The sequence below is a fragment of the Microplitis mediator genome, chromosome 5, assembly GCF_029852145.1.
Source record: "Microplitis mediator isolate UGA2020A chromosome 5, iyMicMedi2.1, whole genome shotgun sequence".
In the NCBI taxonomy this organism is placed as follows: domain Eukaryota; kingdom Metazoa; phylum Arthropoda; class Insecta; order Hymenoptera; family Braconidae; genus Microplitis; species Microplitis mediator.
Window position 1 is genome coordinate 23,330,114 of NC_079973.1, and position 20,117 is coordinate 23,350,230.

Sequence of the window (20,117 nt, forward strand, 5' to 3'; positions counted from 1 at the left end):
TTTATTGATAAAAATTAAAAAAGGTATTTGATTTTATCATTTTTCAAATATACAAAATAGTATTTTATAATATATTTATATTTGTAAATGAATTTTATCTTAATTTTATAAATAAATGATTTTGATTGACCTCATAATCGATAAATTGAATATTGTAGACATTTGGAAAATATAAAAAGATGGTAAAATTTGAATATGCTATCATTCAATAAATGTCATGGCGGAAGTTAAAAAAAAAGTCATCAAATATTTATAATTTTTGAATATATGAACTTAAAAACACGAAAATGTTAGAGACCATTATTTTATTGAAATTTTTATTGATGTAAAATTAATTATTAAAATATTATTTGTAATAGCATTCGGGTAATCATGATTTTTTAATAACTCCCTTATATTTTGAATTAAATATTAATTATAATTTCAAATTATTCAGATTTGACTCAATTGAGTAAAATAATGGTTTCATTTATTACATCGAGAATTTCAAAATTTGATTTTTTATGGTGGAAACATTATTTTTTTTAAACTTATAATCAAAAAACTTTTACATTTTATTTTTATACCATAGATATTTATTAAATATACATCATTTATAAATTATTTAAAGATTATTGAGTGGGATAATCTATATTATTAAGAGAATAAGAAAAATTTTGTTCCCACCATGTCTATATGATAGAATTAGTTAATGTTATTGAAATTGGTATCATTAGATAGGTCTTGACTTAAATTTGTGCCTTTTCATACTTTAAACTTTTTTTAATTGCCGTATTGAGATAAATAGATTTATCTATATCATTCGACTGACATTTAAATTACACGAGAAAGAAGACGATCGTATTTATTTTCTTTAAATAAATTAATACTTTAATTATTCTGTCACTAAATATGATTGAATGTCACTGAATACATAGCTATACTATTTATATCGCGGTACTTATTCCAAAATGATAGATTTTTATACTCCCTTTTGGTTTTAGGAAGCTTCTTAGTCAAAAAAGTATGCATAGAAAAAAAAAAGGATTCATTGATACAAAAAATCTTCACTCGCCAAAAGAAAATTTTTACTTACCCCCAAGAAATTTTTTGCACTGTGATTAAAACCAAAAATTTATTTAGAACTAGAAAAAAATTAGTTGGTGCAAGGTATTATTTCTTGCCCAAAAAAATCTTTTCTCGCCCCAAGACAATTTCTTGGTGCAAATTAAAATTTTTTTGCGGCAAGAAATCCTTTTTTTCTGCGTATTCTACAAATTTAATAGTGATATTTGGGCAGTCACGCAATGACTGCAGGTTACTCGTAATTATTATTTAGCATTTAACTATTTTTTGATAGTAAACATTATTTTTACTAGAGGTATGATTTAAAAAAAATTGCGCATTATTTCATGTCAGTTGCAAATAATAAATAAATAAATTTCTTTTAATATTTCTTTTCAATAAACTGATGTCAAGTTAAAATTATTTGACATGAAAGCGGTCGATTTATTAAATGCTCTGTACATAAATGACACATGTACTTAAAATTTGATAAATAATTCAAATATCCTCGAGTATGATTTTAAGTGATCATGATTTATTAATAATTTCCGTTCATTTTGGTCTTACTGATTAATTATTAATTTAAGTTTAACATTTTAGCCAATACCGAAGAGTCTTTTATTCATTAAACTTTATCTTAACTTATTTCGATAGGCATGAATTAATAGATACATAGAACGACGTGTTTATTATATTCCAATAATGACGGCGCAAAAGAGGATATTAGTTTTGAAACTTTATAATAATAAAATAAGTCAATATTAATATTTGAAAAGTTGAAAATTGTTTTGTGCGGTGATCAGGACAAAGTTTTCTTCACACTAACCTCATACTAACTCACTTGAAACCGCGTGTCGTACATAGGTTTATGTATAAATTAAGTACACGTCGCTCATTAGAGTTCAATCACATTGATTGTATAAATTCGTGAGTGTAGACTGATATAAGTTCAACTGATGGTTCCAATCACAATTCTAATTTACACCGCACATCTTATATAGTCGATTTCATGGGTGGAAAATGGATGAGAAAATCGTTCGAAGTAAATGAAGTTGAATCTCATCAGCAGATAATAATGTCTCAATTTCTAATTAGGTGATATAAAAAAATACGTGAGAATTGGTCGTTGTCTTTGCCGTCGTCTGGATCGTACTCTTTTTTTTATCGAGACGAAGGTCTACTATATACATATATATATCGGTCTGTGTGTGTGTAAATTTGAGAGTAGTACAGTGGACTTCTTGTGGTACTGAGCAAAAAAAGAAGGAAATATTGGGAGAAAAAAAAAAACTAAAGTGAGAACAGGACAGAGCAAAAGAGAGGAGTAAGAGTGAGAGTGATAAGAAGGTGAAAAAAAAAAATTAACCAGATACTGAGTCTTCGCAAATTGAGTTGTACTATGGTAGAATTTAAACATTCAAATTAACCCATTTAGCAAGTCAAAGTGTCTAATGTGGCAGTACCGTTACCTCATGTTGAATTTAAGAAATATTCAATCGATATTATATATATTATTCAGTTCTCATTGCATTTTTATAGAAAGTCGTTTTAAAAAATTTTTTTATATGTAAAAATTGATTTTTTCCATGATTCCGTTATAGCATTTTTAAATATTTCATATTTTCTGTCTACTGATATATCTTTAATAATAAATAAATTTTATTATAATCTAGATAATGAAATTGATCATTTTCATCACAGCTTAAAATTACATTTCTTTTAATATTCAAGTGATAAGATAATTAGATATGCTTCTGTCGTCTGCATAAAAAATAGTAAGACGTTGCGATACCAAAAATAGAGTTTTGTCTGTCTATTTAATTATTATCGATGATAGCAAATTAGTGAACCCAGTCAAACCATCATTGCATTTTAATAATACTGAAAGAAAACGTCATAATATTCTATTCACATTAGTAATATAAATTAAATTTTTTCTTAAAAGTAATGTAAAAAAATAGTGAATTAATGTTATTTGAACTTTAAACAAATATATAAAATATCAATCGACTTTCTTTAATTGCCATCAGTATTTGGAAAAGATTTGAGGTTACACGATCGACACTCGTACTTAACTGGCTTCGTTTATTCTTGCTTTACACGACTCATGTGTCGTATTTCCCTGTCTCTGTGCTAAGACAGCTGCCATTTGTTTGGCTTGGTAATTACAAGACTCGAAAACCGCAACAAAAGATCACGGAATACTATTATATTTTTACATCCAATACTTATGTTTTCTTTTAATAAATTTTGTGCCCAAAAATTTTTCTCTACCACTACCTCTTTAAGACATTCTCAGACAGCCCCCACCCCCTTTTAAAAATTTTCAATGACTCAATTGTCAGAAGCGTACCAAAATTTCATCATTGATTATAAAAAAATTGAAGCATTAATTGAAAACAGGACAATGTAGATGCAATTTCGCCGAGGTACACAGTAAAAAACAAGTCGTCAAAGTGTAAAAAAAGCGTATGTTAAAATTCGGTGTGTTGAATTTTCAACACTTGTGTGTCAATTCAACACACGAATTTATTTTGTTTGAACTGTCGCAATCGATTGATTTTTTAACACACAAAAATGTTAATTAATTTGAAAGTAACACTTTTTATATGTTACGGTCAAATTAACACACAAAACATCTCAAAAATAATGTCGACCATCACAAAAGAATTCTTGAAAAATTTTTACTTTTAACATATGTGTATATGACTTTTTTTAACACTCACAGTATATTAAAATAACACATAAATAAGTGTAAAATGTTCGTTTTACACACGATATGTGTTGATTTTGACGAATCGTTTTTTACTGTGTATAGATTTAAAAAGAAATTAGTTACAATTGATATCAATCGGGAGTTAATCGAAATTTGTTAAATAAATTTCAGTAAAATTTCCATGACAATTTTGTAATTAAAATTTTATAATTTAGTAGGTTAAAATTTATTCGACAAATTTTGTTCAACTCCTTATTGATAACAGCTGCAAGTAATTTTTTAGAGGTTCTATATCTCGGGGAAATTGTCCTTTTTCGAATTAATGCTTTAATTTTTTTAATTAATTAATAAAATTTGAATACGGTTATGACAGCTGAAAGTTATTGCATATCTCATTAAATTAACATCAAAACACAGTACCGATTATTAAATTACCACCTAATTTAAAGTTTATAAAAATTTTTTAGTAATTTATCTAACCTTTTAAAAAAAATCATCGAAGTTAATGAATATCTAAAGTAAAAAACTATGTATATCTATGACGAATGTCAAAAAGTAACACATGTAAAAATTATAAATGTTGAAGCAAGAAATAACTATCAATCTACTTTATTTTTATTCTTTTCTCTCATTTATTTTCTTGCTCGATTATACCGTGATAATGTCATTTATGGCGAGGTCATTGGGCGTGAATACGCCTTCGCACGACACGTGCGATAAATCTTTCCCGCTCGATCCTCTATGTGACGACTTGAGACGATACCGATGAGAAGCGTCGTCGTCGTTTACAGAAAAGTGTCATGAAGAAGCTGTCTGCTTGACACACAACTTATACATACTTATAACCTCTTGTGTGTATAAGGGATGCGGGTCGTGTTCAGTCAGCCGCGGACTTGGCAATTCACTGGGCGGAAGAAAAAAGAAAGTACAGAACCGAACAGAGTATCGCTTATGCTGCCGCTCTGCTTACTTCTAGGCTTTTTCTACTTAATCAAAGCGCGTGTGACGGCCGATCGTAATTACTTTATCTACTTGCGGAGATGAAATGCAGGTTTACCTTGGAGTTGGATATCGCATTTTACCACTTACTGTCTGTAACGTATTGTAGTCTTGTCTAGTTGGACTTTATGAGTTATATATATGAATATGTGTGTTAGTGTATGTAAAATACCGGCAAAACAAATGCATGGGGGATGAATAGCACGATGTAGAATAAAAGTGGGGGATGAATGGCGCGCGCTGTCTAACCGAGAAACCCTTGCCGCGTGCCCCACTAAGTGGGGAGAGTTGTCGAGAGGTTGAGTTTAATATAACGTTGGATTCCAGCAAGTTAGAAGTTCAGTCGTGACGCGGACGACACGCGCGATAGTCAACAAACGGGATAGGGGTGTCGATAATTGCTGTGTGATTTGATCGTTAGTTTCGTAATAGTTGCTATTGCTATTGCTGTTGTTGCAGTTGTTGTTGTTGTTGTTGTTGTTGCTGTTGTTGTTGCTGTTATTAGTTAGTTTTAGTTTAGTTGATTGCTCACGAATTGGTGGAAGAAGAACAATATAAATGGGCCATGAGCTACGTGATGACAATGTTATCGAGAGGTGTCTCTAGATCGTGCCATCGGCTTGTAATAGGCGTCGTGCTTACTACCTTCATCGTCAGCTCGAGTTCTCAGATAGTCGGTGAGTTTAAAATTTTTTATTTTTATTCGTACTTTTTACAAGTTAAGTTCCCAATTAAAAAAGTTCCCTCGACGACTTGCTGATTAATTTAGTTTAATATAGATGTGTTTGGAAGTACTTAACTTTCTTTTTTTTTTATTCTTATTCTTTGCTGCTTGAGTGAAAAAAATACTCGAGTAAATGTAGGTTTTACGTTAATTGCATTCACAGACGCTTGTTGCTGAAGTCTGTGAATAAAATCAATTGGTTATCAGATTGCTTATTTTACTTTTTCTATGGTAAGGTGAATTTTCTTGCCAGATTTTAAAAAACAAAATTCTTATCGAGAGGGCAAGAGATTTTTTTACTTAACAGAGTCCTGGATTGGACTTTGGAGTACGTGGTATCATCTCACGGGGATTAGATAAATCATTTTTGCTCTAAAGAGTTAAAGTTAAAGTTTGTGTCAATTTCATATTGTGTCGCACCTTCTCTGAACTTAGATAGAAGGGAAAGAGAATAATCCGTTGTGTATAATTGGATTCAAGAAACTTTCTCGGTTCCCACTTGTTTCGATAAAGTATCGACTAACTCTCGTGTTTGATACGTGGGGCATACTTAAACTTCGTTAATGAACGATGACGTAACGACGGCGCTGAGTTTACCAATCTGTGTATGTTTATTTTGGACGTGAGTGGATGTGTGTGTGAGTAATTAATTCATACGAAATATTATCACGGCCCGCATGTTTTCGATGTCATTAATCATTTTTGATGTTAACGATAAAATATTTCTGGGCTATACTACTAATTTTTTAATGGCTTAATAGTTTATCAAATTTTTAATTTACTTAAGATTTAATTATTTTATTTTGCTTTTGATAATCGGGTTAAATATCACAAATAAAAACTTTCATCAATAATATCGAGTAATCCGCACGATCCAATTAAAATAAAATCCTTTAATACAATCAATTTTTTTTAGTGAAAAAATTTTTTTCATTATTTCAAGATATTAAAATTTATTTGTTATTTTTTTAGATAAGAAAAAAAAAGATAAATTATCAATTTAACTACATAAAAATTCAATCCCAAAACTTTCATTTTCACTTACCGACATCACGTAAAACACGTGTGATGAAAAAAATAAAAAAAATAAAAAAATTGGAGCAGAATGTCTCAATGGTTCTGCCGAGATCGCTCTACTGTACTAGTCTCGCGCGCGCGTTAGCGGCAAAGTTTCAGTAAGTGGCAATTCCCAACACGACGATTATTTGCTCAACCAGTCCAACACGATCGAACTTGGAAAAGAAGCTCAAGATAAAAAATAAAAACATAAATAAATAAAAACTGAAACTAAAGCGAAAAGAATAAAAGGATAAAAAAAAAATAAAAGATAGAAAACGGATTCGCGAGTAGTAGCAACAGTGAGTAGTATATAGAGCTATCAAGCAGATGGTCCACGCGAGGAGCCGATGTCTCCGGGTTTTTCAAATGTTTACAATCGATTTGACGTCGTTCACCATCGCGGTGGTAAATGTAATGCTCGTCAAGCATGCTCTTTATATAAATATATACATACCCACTATACAGCGTTTGCGAATAGTAAACGATGAAAACATTCTCCAATGTGCCTAGCAGTAATTGCATTCGTATTTGAAATAGCTGTAAGTGGCTTTCCGCTGAAATCCTCAACTCGACGTACATATATATACATTTGTATATACAAGAGACTACCGGTTACTTCTGTATTTCCAATATTAAATACATCAACTCTTTTATAGATGAATTTATCAATATATCTATAAGAATTCCCTCGATACAAGTATCTATACTTAATCCAGTTGGATCATTGTCAAATGAACGTTTCTGTTTGTCAAATATAATAGAGTAAAGTGAACGGAAAATCGAGAGACAGATGGGATATAGAGGGGTAATATCTTTGAAATAGTTGCCAATAATTTTTCAGTCACCCTTGGGGCAATATGTGCTCAGTGTGATGTTCATATAGTAGTAGTAGTAATAGTAGTAGTAGTATACTACTACTATTTAGTAGTAGTAGTAGGAGGAGGAATAGGATAGGAATAGGAAGAGTAGGAAAAGGTTTAGAAGTAAGCTACTCTAGCTATATAGTTTTGTGTCTATTTAGCTTAGCTGATGTGATGATGGTCTCGGTATTGGTTTTTCTTAGCATTTCCATCTCGTGAAAATATCCACGTGTGTGTGTGTGGATGTAGGTGACAAGGAGAAGAACTGTTTGACAGCAGGTCGTATACGGTGTTACCTGGTGGTGCTTCATTTCGATCGCGTGCTAACATTTTTGCTTCTCCCCTGCTTGTCCTCCTCTCTTTACTTACACAGTAACGATATACCGCTGCGAGGAATCGATATCACTGCTGGTTACCGTCGACACAAGGATATTCAAATCTTCTGGGACGAAGCGGCGGTGGTGGCATTTAACCGTTTTCGAGGTTGAGTTGTTCTCAAGCAGTAAGTTACAGCAACAGAGTTACAGAGCTCGCTGCTAGCAGACCAGCGGTGTTGAATCGAATGCCGCAACGCGGGAGAAATTCATGTGTAACACGTGTGTGGAGACGCGAACGAGTTAATATGGTAATACTGACGCTACATGTTATTTAATCGACCGTGCAACTGTTACTTATTTTTTTTTTTGTTTCATTTCATTTCATTTACTTTTTTTTTTGTAATGAACGATTAAGAGTGACCGATCAAGCGAACTATTGGAAGACTCAGGTTTCACTTGGTACGGGTACCAGCTGACGAATTTTTTTTTTTTTTTATCAAGTTACTTTTCCATGCTACCAAGTCCATTTATTTTTTGCCTCAACATTTTAATTCCGGACTAATATTTCGTTTTATTTAAAATACAAATATTGAAAATGAAGTAAAAATAAAATAATTACCAACGTTTATTAATACGCTAGAGTTGGCTGAATAAAAATATTTAATAAATAAAATAAAAAATAAATATATACAGCGTAACTTCTTTTAAAATTTTTTTGTCCAATTTTATTTATCATTTCGTTTTATTTTAACTAGCTTGTACTGACTCGAGTATTTTCTATACAAATATTGCAATTGACTTGTTCAATATTGCGTATATATATATATACATAAAAACGTTCATGAAACCAGAGAGAAGGAATGGCAAAAAATTCATTCAGTCGGTCGAAATATGCTGTGGAGAAAAATGAAAAAGAAAAAAAAATATATATGTATAACGAAGTTTTTACGATGGTGTTGCTGTCAGCGTACCGGTGTATTGGTGGTGGTACCAAAGAGAGGACGGAAGAGAACTTGCTTGAGCAATGCAAATGACGAGACGAGGTTATAGGTACAAACTATTGACCATAAAAATTCCTTGCTGTTAATAATTCTGTTAATTGCACTTTGAACTGGTTGTTGAATTGCTATTTCTATGTAAGTGTGTATATCAGTGGTGTTGTGATGGTGCGATGCCCTTTACCCTCTTGTCCTTGCCATTTTGCACGTTAATCAATACTACTTGCATTAGCATTGTGTCTCGGTTGTGGTTGCACTAATAATACCCATCAGAATAATAATTTTCTCTCATCCGTTACGTGATTAGTTGTAATTGATCTAGTTTGCATTGTCTAGTTGTGTATATAGAATACTATTTTACAAATATTCAATTGTCGAGATAAATTATCTAGTTTATTTCGAATAACTTGTGGTACATGCTGTTTTATTTCTATGTATATATATTTATATATCTACATAAAAAAATGTATATCTGTAGTTCTTTTGTGTACTTTCGTAGTACATAAAATAGTTAGTATACAGATTCACTCTTCTTACTCATCTCTTTCTACTGCTCTCATTTAATCGTTTTCCATTTGCTCTGAATAGAAATTGCAATTTTCGTTCATTGTCTTCGTGTTACAATGCAATTTGTCCGTATCGAGTTGTTATCTATTTAAGCTATTTTTCCATTTTTTAAATGATGATGAGGCTTAAAAAGCTATATAGAATACAAATTATAATGATGATAATAATAATAATAATAATAATAATAATAATAATAATAATAATGATGAATGGGTACTTGATGAAGAAAATGCAAAAAGATATTTATGAATTAAATGCTTGAGCAACTTTATGCCAATCTTTCTTTTCTCTTTTGTAATTATACATTTCAATCTGTCCAATTTATACTCGTATATTATAAATACTTTTGTTAATTTTTGAATAATAGATATCGGATAAAATTTAATACTTGAGTTTACTATGATAATACGTAGAACAAATAATTGTTTTTTTTTATATTCATTAATAAATAAAATTACGAATAATAAATTCAGAGGGAAAAAAATTCATTTATTACTATTGTCAATAAATTTTATATTTGCGTTACTACAATAGTCGATCAGATTTTTTTTCAGAGTGTATTTTAATAACAAACACTTTCAATATTTATATATAATATAAAAAATATAATAATTAATTTAAATAAAATTCTCGTGTTAAATAATATCTATTTTACTTATTAAATGATATGTACACAGAAAAAAAGGATTTCTTGGCACAAGAATTTTTTACTCGCCCCAAGAAAATTTTTTCCCAGCCCAAAAAATTTTTTGCATTATGAATTGAAAATAGAAATTTTCTTACGGCGAGAATGGATTTTCTCAGAGCAAGAAAAAACTTTTTGAGTCAATAAATTTTTTCTCGTCCCAAGAAAATTTTTGTGTTCAATTCATAATACGAAAAAATTCTTGCGCCCAGAAATTCTTTTTTTCTGTGTATGCTTATCAAAATGTATATAATGATAAATATTCTCCTTCATTATTTTTATTATTATTATTAATATAATTTTCATTGATATTATTTTCGCTGGATAATGTAATATTTCATATGAATAATACTCTCTATGAGTATGGCTTTCTTGTTTTAAATAATCATTTTTAGCTCATATTAATTTCTCTTACGACATCATGTTTTTTAAAATATCTTCTATTCAGAATATTAATTAATTTACTTTTTAATTTGATGCTGTATATAGATCTGGCCGTATTTTTTTCTACTCAACAGAGAAATGTAATTACTGTTGACAATTTTTTCGTAAAAAAAATTTAATAATATAATTATTTAATATATATTAAAAAAAACTAGTAACATTATATAATTAATTACAATTTTCATTTTCCCTTCTTTACAAATTTAGGTCTTAAATTAGTATTTAAATAATCCATGTTAATTTTAGATATTAGTTGATAGTCTATTCGAAGTGTGAGTAAATTTCAAATTAAGCTATGCAATGAACCGATGCTCCAAAAACTAATTTACGGAAACCTGTCAAAACGACACTGATGTGTAATAACGCGGAACAAATATGATTTTCATTAACAAAAAAAAATAATTATACTATGAACATTTAATTATTTTGGAAAATTTTGAGTGAGGAAATAAAAATTAGAAAAATTGATTGCGAATTACTCCACTGTAAAAAATCACCGGGGTAAGTCCAAGCGGTGTAGGTGTTAAAATTGGCGGTGTTAAATTTCAACACCGAAAGCGGTGTGAAAATAACGCCGCCACCGGTGTAAATATTCTGTATCGGTGTTAAAAAAAATTCTCCGGTGTTAAAATAACACCGCTGCCGGTGTAAATATTTTAGACTGGTGTTAAAATAACGCCACCGCCGGTAAAGATATTCTTTACCGGTGTTAAAATATTTTACTTTGTGAATATTTTTACTTACTCGATCACTATACTTGTCAATAAATGATATTCTTTATTAATTTTCATGAAGAACTGACATTTTTTGTGTTTTATAATCTTTGAAGTTAATACTCCAAGCGGACGCAGTTTACCCAGTTTTTACACCGGTTACCCTGATTTAACATCTGTATTTTTAACACCGGTGAATTACTCCTCCTACACCGGTGTAATTTTATTTTAACACCGGGCGGAGTTGAAATGAGTCCATTTTTAACACCTCTCTTTTTACAGTGTAATAGAATAAAATAAAATTAATGATTTAAATTGTGTACACGAGTAAGCAAAATAATAAAAAACTGGAAGCAACACCTGTGCAATTTCAATTCCGCATTGACACTTAAAGTTTAGTTATCTCGAACAGGATTTTGAGAAAAATTTCTTTGGTCACCTGTAGACGTAAATCGTGTGGTCCTCGGAAACGTCCCATCGTGGATAGCTGACCATGATTGGATCAATTTTATGAGCTCCTCTGGGACAAACCGAACATCGATTCCAATACCTTTTCTTTTTTCTTCATTTTTTTTTCTCATATTCTCTTGTACCTATTCTCGTAACATTTGATACTACTCAGATAGTTATTGCACGATGTATATATATCCCTCTCGCGTGGCATTCTTTTACGTATTTGTCTGGTCGTCTCCTTCCATTTGGTCGGGATGTATAATAGCGAGGCCATTTTCAGCCCGGCCGTTCGTTTCAAATTCAAAATAACGTGTTACGTCCATCTGGTTTGTTTTTTTTATTTATTTTTATTTTTATTATTTCTTTTATTTTGTTTCATGTGTTTTTTTCTTTATTTTTTTGACCTTTTATGTTTTTTATTTTATTTTTCTGAGAGTCAGTCAGTCCGTGCGAACGTATATTTGATGTGATTTCCCGAGAGTACGTTTTTAGTTTACCCTTTGATTACTTCAAAGTAATCAATGAAGTGATGAAATTCTTTATTTATGTATACACGCTTTTTTATCATACAAAAAATTAATAAATAAAAAAAAATTATCGACAGTAATTGGTAAAAAAAAAGTATCAAAATTAATTTTCATTTGCATACAATCAAATTTTCAATTAACTGATTTACCGTACATTTTATTTATGCTACCAAAGCAGAGTAATTAAATGTAAAAAATATATACGACAGTATTGTAATTAATTTAAAGTACAAGTGAGTTAATAAAATTTGAAAACCAATTAAAAAATCAAATTTTTTAATTGAAACATTATTGATAAGTATCAAATAGTAACAACAAATGTGAGAAGTTAATTATTTATGTCATGTCATTATGTTATAAATATCAAATTTTGATAAGTATTATACACCTGAGTGAGTTTCGACAATTAAATTAATTTGAATTATTATTGAATGAAAACAATTTTGTTGATCGTTAATTACTTCCGCGTGTCAAATATCGTGTTGTGCAACGCACGTCCCCATTACACGTTTATGGCTAATAAACTTTCCGCAAGTATTTCATCCACAGTTTATGATTTTCATTTCGCAATCGATACATTCGTATGCGGGATGATGTATTTTTATCGGTTATCTGCTTGTGTAATATGCAACTGCATGTCAAATTTATAATACTTTGAACACGACTACTCAAACGTCAGATCATCCGGGGTGAGTGTTTCCCAAGTTTAAACTTTTTGAAAAATAGTCTATTGCTTTATACACACTCTGAATCTTCAATTTAATCCGTCAACTTTCTTAGGTTATCGCTCGATTGGGATAAAACAAACTTTTTTTTTTGCTATCCAAAAATATTTAAACATTTTTACGTTCGTTTGAATTTATAACAGATTATTTTTATAATTTATGATTCCGTTTCTCTTTTAATATACGTTTGGGAAGAAAATATTGGATATTATTTTACGGTACACGTTGATCGTTATAAATTACGTTTTCCTTATTGATAGAATTTGAAATACTTATATCGTTTTATAGCTAAAATAAATAAAACTTAAATAAAATTCTATTAAATATTTTTCATAGCGAAAATCAATTATGTAAAATTAAAATTTAAGAAAGTTTAACTTTTTTTTCATTTTAAAGTTCGGTTTCGTATACTAAATTGAAACTATTTGAAACAGTTGCCAATGAGCACGTCCTGTCAATCTTCAGCAGGACAAAAAAACTTTAACGTATTTACACGCTGAGAATTTTATGGTAATGATTCTCATCGAGGATTTTTAATAGTTACCATACTGTATAGTAATTTTAGAATTTTTTACAATAATGCTATTAAAAACCATCATATGGCTAATTTAACACCCGCGATGATAACTATTACCATCGTGTATTTTAATTATTAACATATCATATTGTGAACCTTATTATAATTATGAGATTAAAAGCTATCGCGAACAAAAAATTAATTTTACCACTATGAGATAGTAACCATTATCATAAAATTCTCAGCGTGTACCCCCGTTGTGATGTATGTCAATAATTGGTCGACACTCACGCAGAAAAAATTTCCGCTAGTACACGGAAAAAAATAATCGGTACACAGTAAAAAAGGATTCGTCAAAATCAACACATATCGTGTGTATTGTAATTTTACACTTATTTGTGTGTTATTTTAACATGTTGTGAGTGTTAAAAAAAGTTACATACGCATATGTTAAAAGTAAAAATTTTCCAAGAATTCTTTTGTAATGGTCGACGTTATTTTTAAGATATTTTGTGTGTTGATTTTACAGTAACATATAGAAAGTGTTACTTTCGAATAAAATAACATTTTCGTGTGTTAAAAAATCAATCGATTGCGTCAGTTCAAACAAGATAAATACAGTGTGTTAAATTGACATACAAAAGTGTTGAAAATTTAACACTCAAAATTTTTACACACGCTTTTATTTACACTTTGAAGATTCCTTTTTAACTGTGTATCAGCCACCGATTAACGATTGGTAGCTACTACCGATTATTTTTCGGTAGCAACTACTGATTATTTTGGTTACCAATATCGAAGTAATCGGTAGCGGCTACCGAAAAATAGCCGGTAGCTGCTCCCAATTGCCAATTGGTAGCTAGTTCCGATTTTTTTTTCCGTGTACTTGCGTATTGGTTTTATTTTAAACTCATTCGACTTTTATTTCTATCTTGACATCGCTTTCATTAAACTCTCGTCGATTTAAAATTCAATATAAAATATCACATTCAGCAAAACAAATTTTTTATGTCACTGACAAAATAAAATTTAAAAATTAATTTAATTCATAAACATACAAAAAAAAAATCAGTGATTTATATTATTTAGTGAGACAAGTGTCACGAATAAATGACATTAAAGTATTTATTCGCTTTTGTATTATTTTTTAAAAATTTCCAATGTCACATCAATCGCTCAAACATGGAATTATATATAAATAGAATTTTGTAATGTAGCTGTATATAGGGTAGATGGCAAATCGAATAAATATGAAAGTGATGATAGACGAAATAATAAGGTGCAATATAGATGAGAGAAGTTTGTGTAGGGAAATAAATTCCGCAAAGCGTACGTGTACTATTCGCAGTATTCCTGTTCGTCGGTCTGACTGACATAATTCCACTTGTATTGCATGCGGGCGCGAATATAGCTGATGCGCGAATAAATTTGTATAGGTGTGAATGAGGTTGAACGTGTACAAATCTCGTTTATTTCCTGGAATAATGTGAATGCGGAGCATCGAAAATTTACACTGAGTATTTATACTCTCTGTAAACTAGACTACTTGTCGTTGAATAAAATTTTCGGGTGCTACAATACGAAACTCAACAAAAAAAAAAATAAATAAATACTTCAATTATGATATTTTCAGATTTATCAAACAATTTTAGGTGATGGTACGAATTTGAATGAACGAAATTTTTTTACATGAAATTTATTAAATTCCACTGCAATGTTTTTTATGGAATTTATCAATTTAAGCTCTCAAATGCATTGTTTTTTTTTTTTTAATAATTTTAAATATACATAATAGTTGACAAAGGTACGCGAAAATTTGATGGCTTATAAATATTTGTTTCATGAAAAACGGAGTACGGCGAACTGATAAATATTTAAATTTTATATTTATTCATTTCCAATAGCCGGGGATATACATCTCATGTACGACACGGTTACTAGTCCATTCAAGTGCCGATTACAGAACCGTTTAACAATCATGCGTCAATTACTCGAGGGCACTTTATACAGGGTCCGTAATAAAAGAGTAATAAATATATTGTGTATGCATCCCAAATTACACTATTTATTTATTTATTTATAAATATATATTTTCAAATTTTATTTAACATCCGCTTTAAATAAAAAAAAATGTATATGAATATAAAAAAATTTGGTATGCATACGTGATATCCCGAACACAATTTGCTTTTATACACGAGTTTTTATACACACAGTTGGTGAAATCATTGGGAAATAAAAAAAACCTGGAATATTGTGATATTGTAACCAGACCATATTGTTCTCAATATAAAACCTATTTCATATGTATTGTGGGAATAAAAACCAAAAAACCTGGACCTTAATAAAATTTATTATATTTTTTTAATAAAATTAGCTTTTTTGTTATCGACACTTTGGGTTGGATATTTTTTCTTCTTTTTGGTTAAAAAAAAAAAAAATTAAATTAGAGTTGAATAGATGCCGGTGAGTTTGCCGGAATACATTTGAGTTTTGACCCGGAGAAAATTTTCCATTCGTTGGAATGCAATTTGTTGAATGTCAATGCCGAGTGTTTTGGTGGATATGTGTTTTCACGTTTAGTTTACACAGGACCAGAGAACTAGAAACGTCTACATAACTTTAGACACGTTGACACTTCATATGGTGTCGCGTATACTGGAGTATACATATATATTAGGGTGGTCCTTATTTTGGACATTTTCGAATTTTTATGCTCCCAGAGGCTTATGTGGTTCGAAATAAATAAAAAAAAATATCCTCAAAGTTTCAGGTCTCTATCTCAATTTTAACCCGTGCCGCACAGCGATGTAAGTTTCCCATTTAAATAACACGGGGTTTTTGGCATTGGACGATTAAATTTTTATTCCGGCTAAAGTAATTGTTCGAAAAATTTGAAACTCTGTAGACTTTATCCTCATATAAGCAGCTACTCCTCAGAATTTTTACAGATTTTCAGCTACTATAATTTTGGGGGTACAGCATGATGAAAAAAAAGAAAAAAATTATTTTTTTTATTTTTAGCTAATAGTTTTTTCAAATAACATATCAAATCAGTCTGCATCCTTATCAGAAGTTCTTACTTTTTTTCATTCTCGCACCTAAGTGGGTGAACGGTATATCTTTGTTGCACTAATACAGTAATCAGGAACTTTGCATTAGTTTGCAGTAAAGCGTTCCTTAAAAGGATTTTTTAAATTTATTACGATTACCTCACAAACGGTTTCAATTACGACAGAAAAAAAATTGTCATAAAGTTTGAGCTCTTAATTCCAACAGGACCACGTGCCGCAAATTTCGTTTCCGTGATTTTTTAAATTCATTATATTTATTTATAAAAGAGATCTATTTTATTAATAATTTATTATAGTTAGAAAATCGTAAATTTATTATAGTAAAGAAAATAATTATTTCGATATTATAATGCACAAAACTATCAACCTTTTGTTTATTATTTATTGCTTAAAACAAATAATAAACTTAAAGGTGACCAACTTATTTAAGCAAATATTGAAAGAAATTTAATTTATTGATAATATTTATCAACTGTTAAACTGAGACATAATATGATTAGTGGAATTGATATACCGATCTCAGATATCAATTGAATGCATTATGTATTTTTGAAAAAGACACATTGTCAAATAACATAAACAAAATATTTCTTGAAAAAATCACAAAAAAAATTTTGCGGTAACTCTTCCCGTTAGAATTAAGAGCTTAAACTTTAAGGGAATTTTTTCTGTTGTAATTGAAAAAAAATGCTCCTGATTACTGTATTAGTGCAACAAAGATATACCGTTCACCCACTTAGGTGCGAGAATGAAAAAAAGTAAGAACTTCTGATAAGGATGTAGACTGATTTGATATGTTATTTGAAAAAACTTTTAGCTGAAAATAAAAAAAATAATTTTTTTCTTTTTTTCATCATGCTGTACCCCCAAAATTATAGTAGCTGAAAATCTGTGAAAATTCTGAGGAGTAGCTGCTTATATGAGGATAAAGTCTACAGAGTTTCAAATTTTCCGAACAGTTACTTTAGCCGGAATAAAAACTTAATCGTTCAATGCCAAAAACCCCGTGTTATTTAAATGAGAAACTTACATCGCTGTGCGGCACGGGTTAAAATTGAGATAGAGACCTGAAACTTTGAGGATATTTTTTTTTATTTATTTCGAATCACATAAGCCTCTGGGAGCATAAAAATTCGAAAATGTCCAAAATAAGGACCACCCTAATATATATACATGTATATATTTTAACTAACTTTCTTTTTGGTCCTTTGTCGACATCACCTCTACTGCTGGTTTCATCGTCACCCGGTAAATTCTTCCGCCATATAACTTTTACCCACGACGCTTGTTTGTTCATTATTATTCATTTATAACCCGACGGAAAATGTAGTAATTTAAACTTGAATATTAACAATAACACGTAACATGTAAAACTTTTTTAAAAATATTTCTTCATTAATTTATAAAATATTTTTTAATACGCTTTTTATTGTGAGTTTAATAATCGGATAACATGAAACTCTTGTGAGTTTTAAAACTGTGGTTAATCTATTGAATTGTAAAATTTCTGAAAATCCGGGAGGGTTCACTCGCTGTTTGAAAATCGTATTTATAACCATGAATAACAATTGTGGAATTTTCTATTGTTTACATTCATCGCTTTGTACCCTGCGGTTATGATAGTAGACGTAGAAAAACCGAGAATCAGTTTGTTATTACAAAAAAGATCAAGTCTTTTATTTAAATATCTAAAAATTATATTTTTCATAAAAATAAATATACTTTCAAGCACTGCTTATATAATTATATTATTTTACATCAGTTTATTAAAGCTTTAGTTTTTGATGACACTTGTAGTATTTAAAAAAAACATTCAGGAGATTTTAATTATTCAATTAAATTATAGACATCGACTGTAATTAAATCGATCTGTTTCTCATTGTTAGATTTTCTGTTAATTATTTGGTAAATAATTGATCCATAAATGGTTTAATTAACGGCATAATTGATTTAATGTCGATGTTGTTAAACGAAGACGATTAATTTATAGCATTAATCATTAATTTTTTACATGAAAGTTTGCAAACGAATTAATGAATATAAATTTTTATACAGAAAAAAGGATTTTTTGACGTTTGAAACAAATTTTCGTCTTGCAAAAAATTTTTCAAGACAAATAAAAATTTTTTGCTCAAAGAAATTTTTTTTTTCTGCGTACCCGGGTCAAAAATAAAACTTGGTGTACCGAGTCGAAATTTGGAGCCGTTTTTTACAAGACAAACTCGAATTTTTTTACGGAGATATTAAATACATTGAGTTTTCGCCTTGGTTTAGACTTAACTGGCTTACTTAGTCACGATTTAAGACGAAAAAGTTGAAAACAAGTCGAAATTGACTTGGTTTAGACTTATTCGACTTAAATTTTGAGGAAAAAATTCAATTTAAGTCGAAAAAGTCGAGATCTTATCGAAAAATCGTCCGCAAATCGATATCTCAAAAGAAAATAAGGTGAAGCGAGCCTGAATCAAGTTTTATTTTTGACCCGGGTAAGTGTAAATATTTGAGTTTCTATTTCGGAGCCATTATCTATTAATAACAGTAATGACACAAAATTCATATTTAAAAACTTTTCCTTTTGATTATTTCGTAATAATTCCATCTATTTCGTAACACAGTCCGAAAACGACAGTAATTACAAACGCGCTTACAAAAATTACCTCATATATATTTATATATAAATAACTGTAGAAATAAACTATAATTAAAAATCTGAACCGTCACAATTATTGGAACATTCATAATTTATATTAACAACGGTAGATGCATATTAATGTCAATCGAATTAATAATTAAATATTTTAATGACATAAAGTATTCGTGTTGTAAAATTACATAAATTTTTCAATAGCAATCACTAAAAACTTGAATAACAGTAAATGAACTATAAAATTTTATTAATGAATTGTATTGATATGACATACAAATATTTGATCTTTAAATTATTTAATGCGACGTAAAAGTTGAAAATATAAATAACGACTTTCTTAAACTAAAAAATTTATATGTAACTTGGTAATTCAGTAATTCAGCAATTATATTTTCACAAGAATTTGAATAATTAAATTTCAAAAGATATATCTTATAACATTTAATAAATGATAAAAAATTCATAGTAAAAAAGTATTTTAACAATTTAACAATGTGTCTTGTGAGGAATTAATTAAAATTATAAGAATACTAACTAGTGTGCTGGGTATGCTGGTTGATGAGGAGCGGAATTATTTTTCAGGTTAATTGCTCGACTGCCAACTCGCTATTCTTTACAATGGAATTCTTTCGTTTAAAAGAATTGCTTTTCTAGCTGCTTATTTTATATACATCTACATGCACCCACATACATACATATATGTATATATGCATATATGTGCCTGTGTATACACAAATACACTCTGAGAACGAGTAATCCTTAGTACTAATGCTCTAAAGTATGACATTTAATGCTAAGTATTGTCTCTAGTGAAGATCAAAGTTAAAAAAAAATTAATGACTACAATAAAAAAACGTTTAATAGAATTTGATGGTACACTGAAAAAAATAATCGCTAGCTGCAAGCGATTTTTTCGCTAGCTGGAAGCGATTTTTTCGCTAGCACTTACTTATTTGTTCCTTGTATAAAAAAAAGTTAAGCATCGGTATAACTCGAAAATAAAACAAATACTGTTTTTATTATTAAAATAATTTATAAATATACATTT

General features: G+C 29.4%; 1 protein-coding gene across 1 annotated transcript in view; it reads left to right on the forward strand.

Moving 5' to 3' along the window:
- Nucleotides 1–5,085: 5,085 nt before the first annotated feature.
- LOC130667587 (limbic system-associated membrane protein-like) overlaps nucleotides 5,086–20,117 on the forward strand; it is a 119,539-nt gene continuing 104,507 nt past the window's right edge. Inside the window, 1 exon segment of the mRNA XM_057469251.1 lies at nucleotides 5,086–5,436. Coding sequence (XP_057325234.1) covers nucleotides 5,325–5,436 — 112 coding nt within the window. The 5' untranslated portion in view covers nucleotides 5,086–5,324.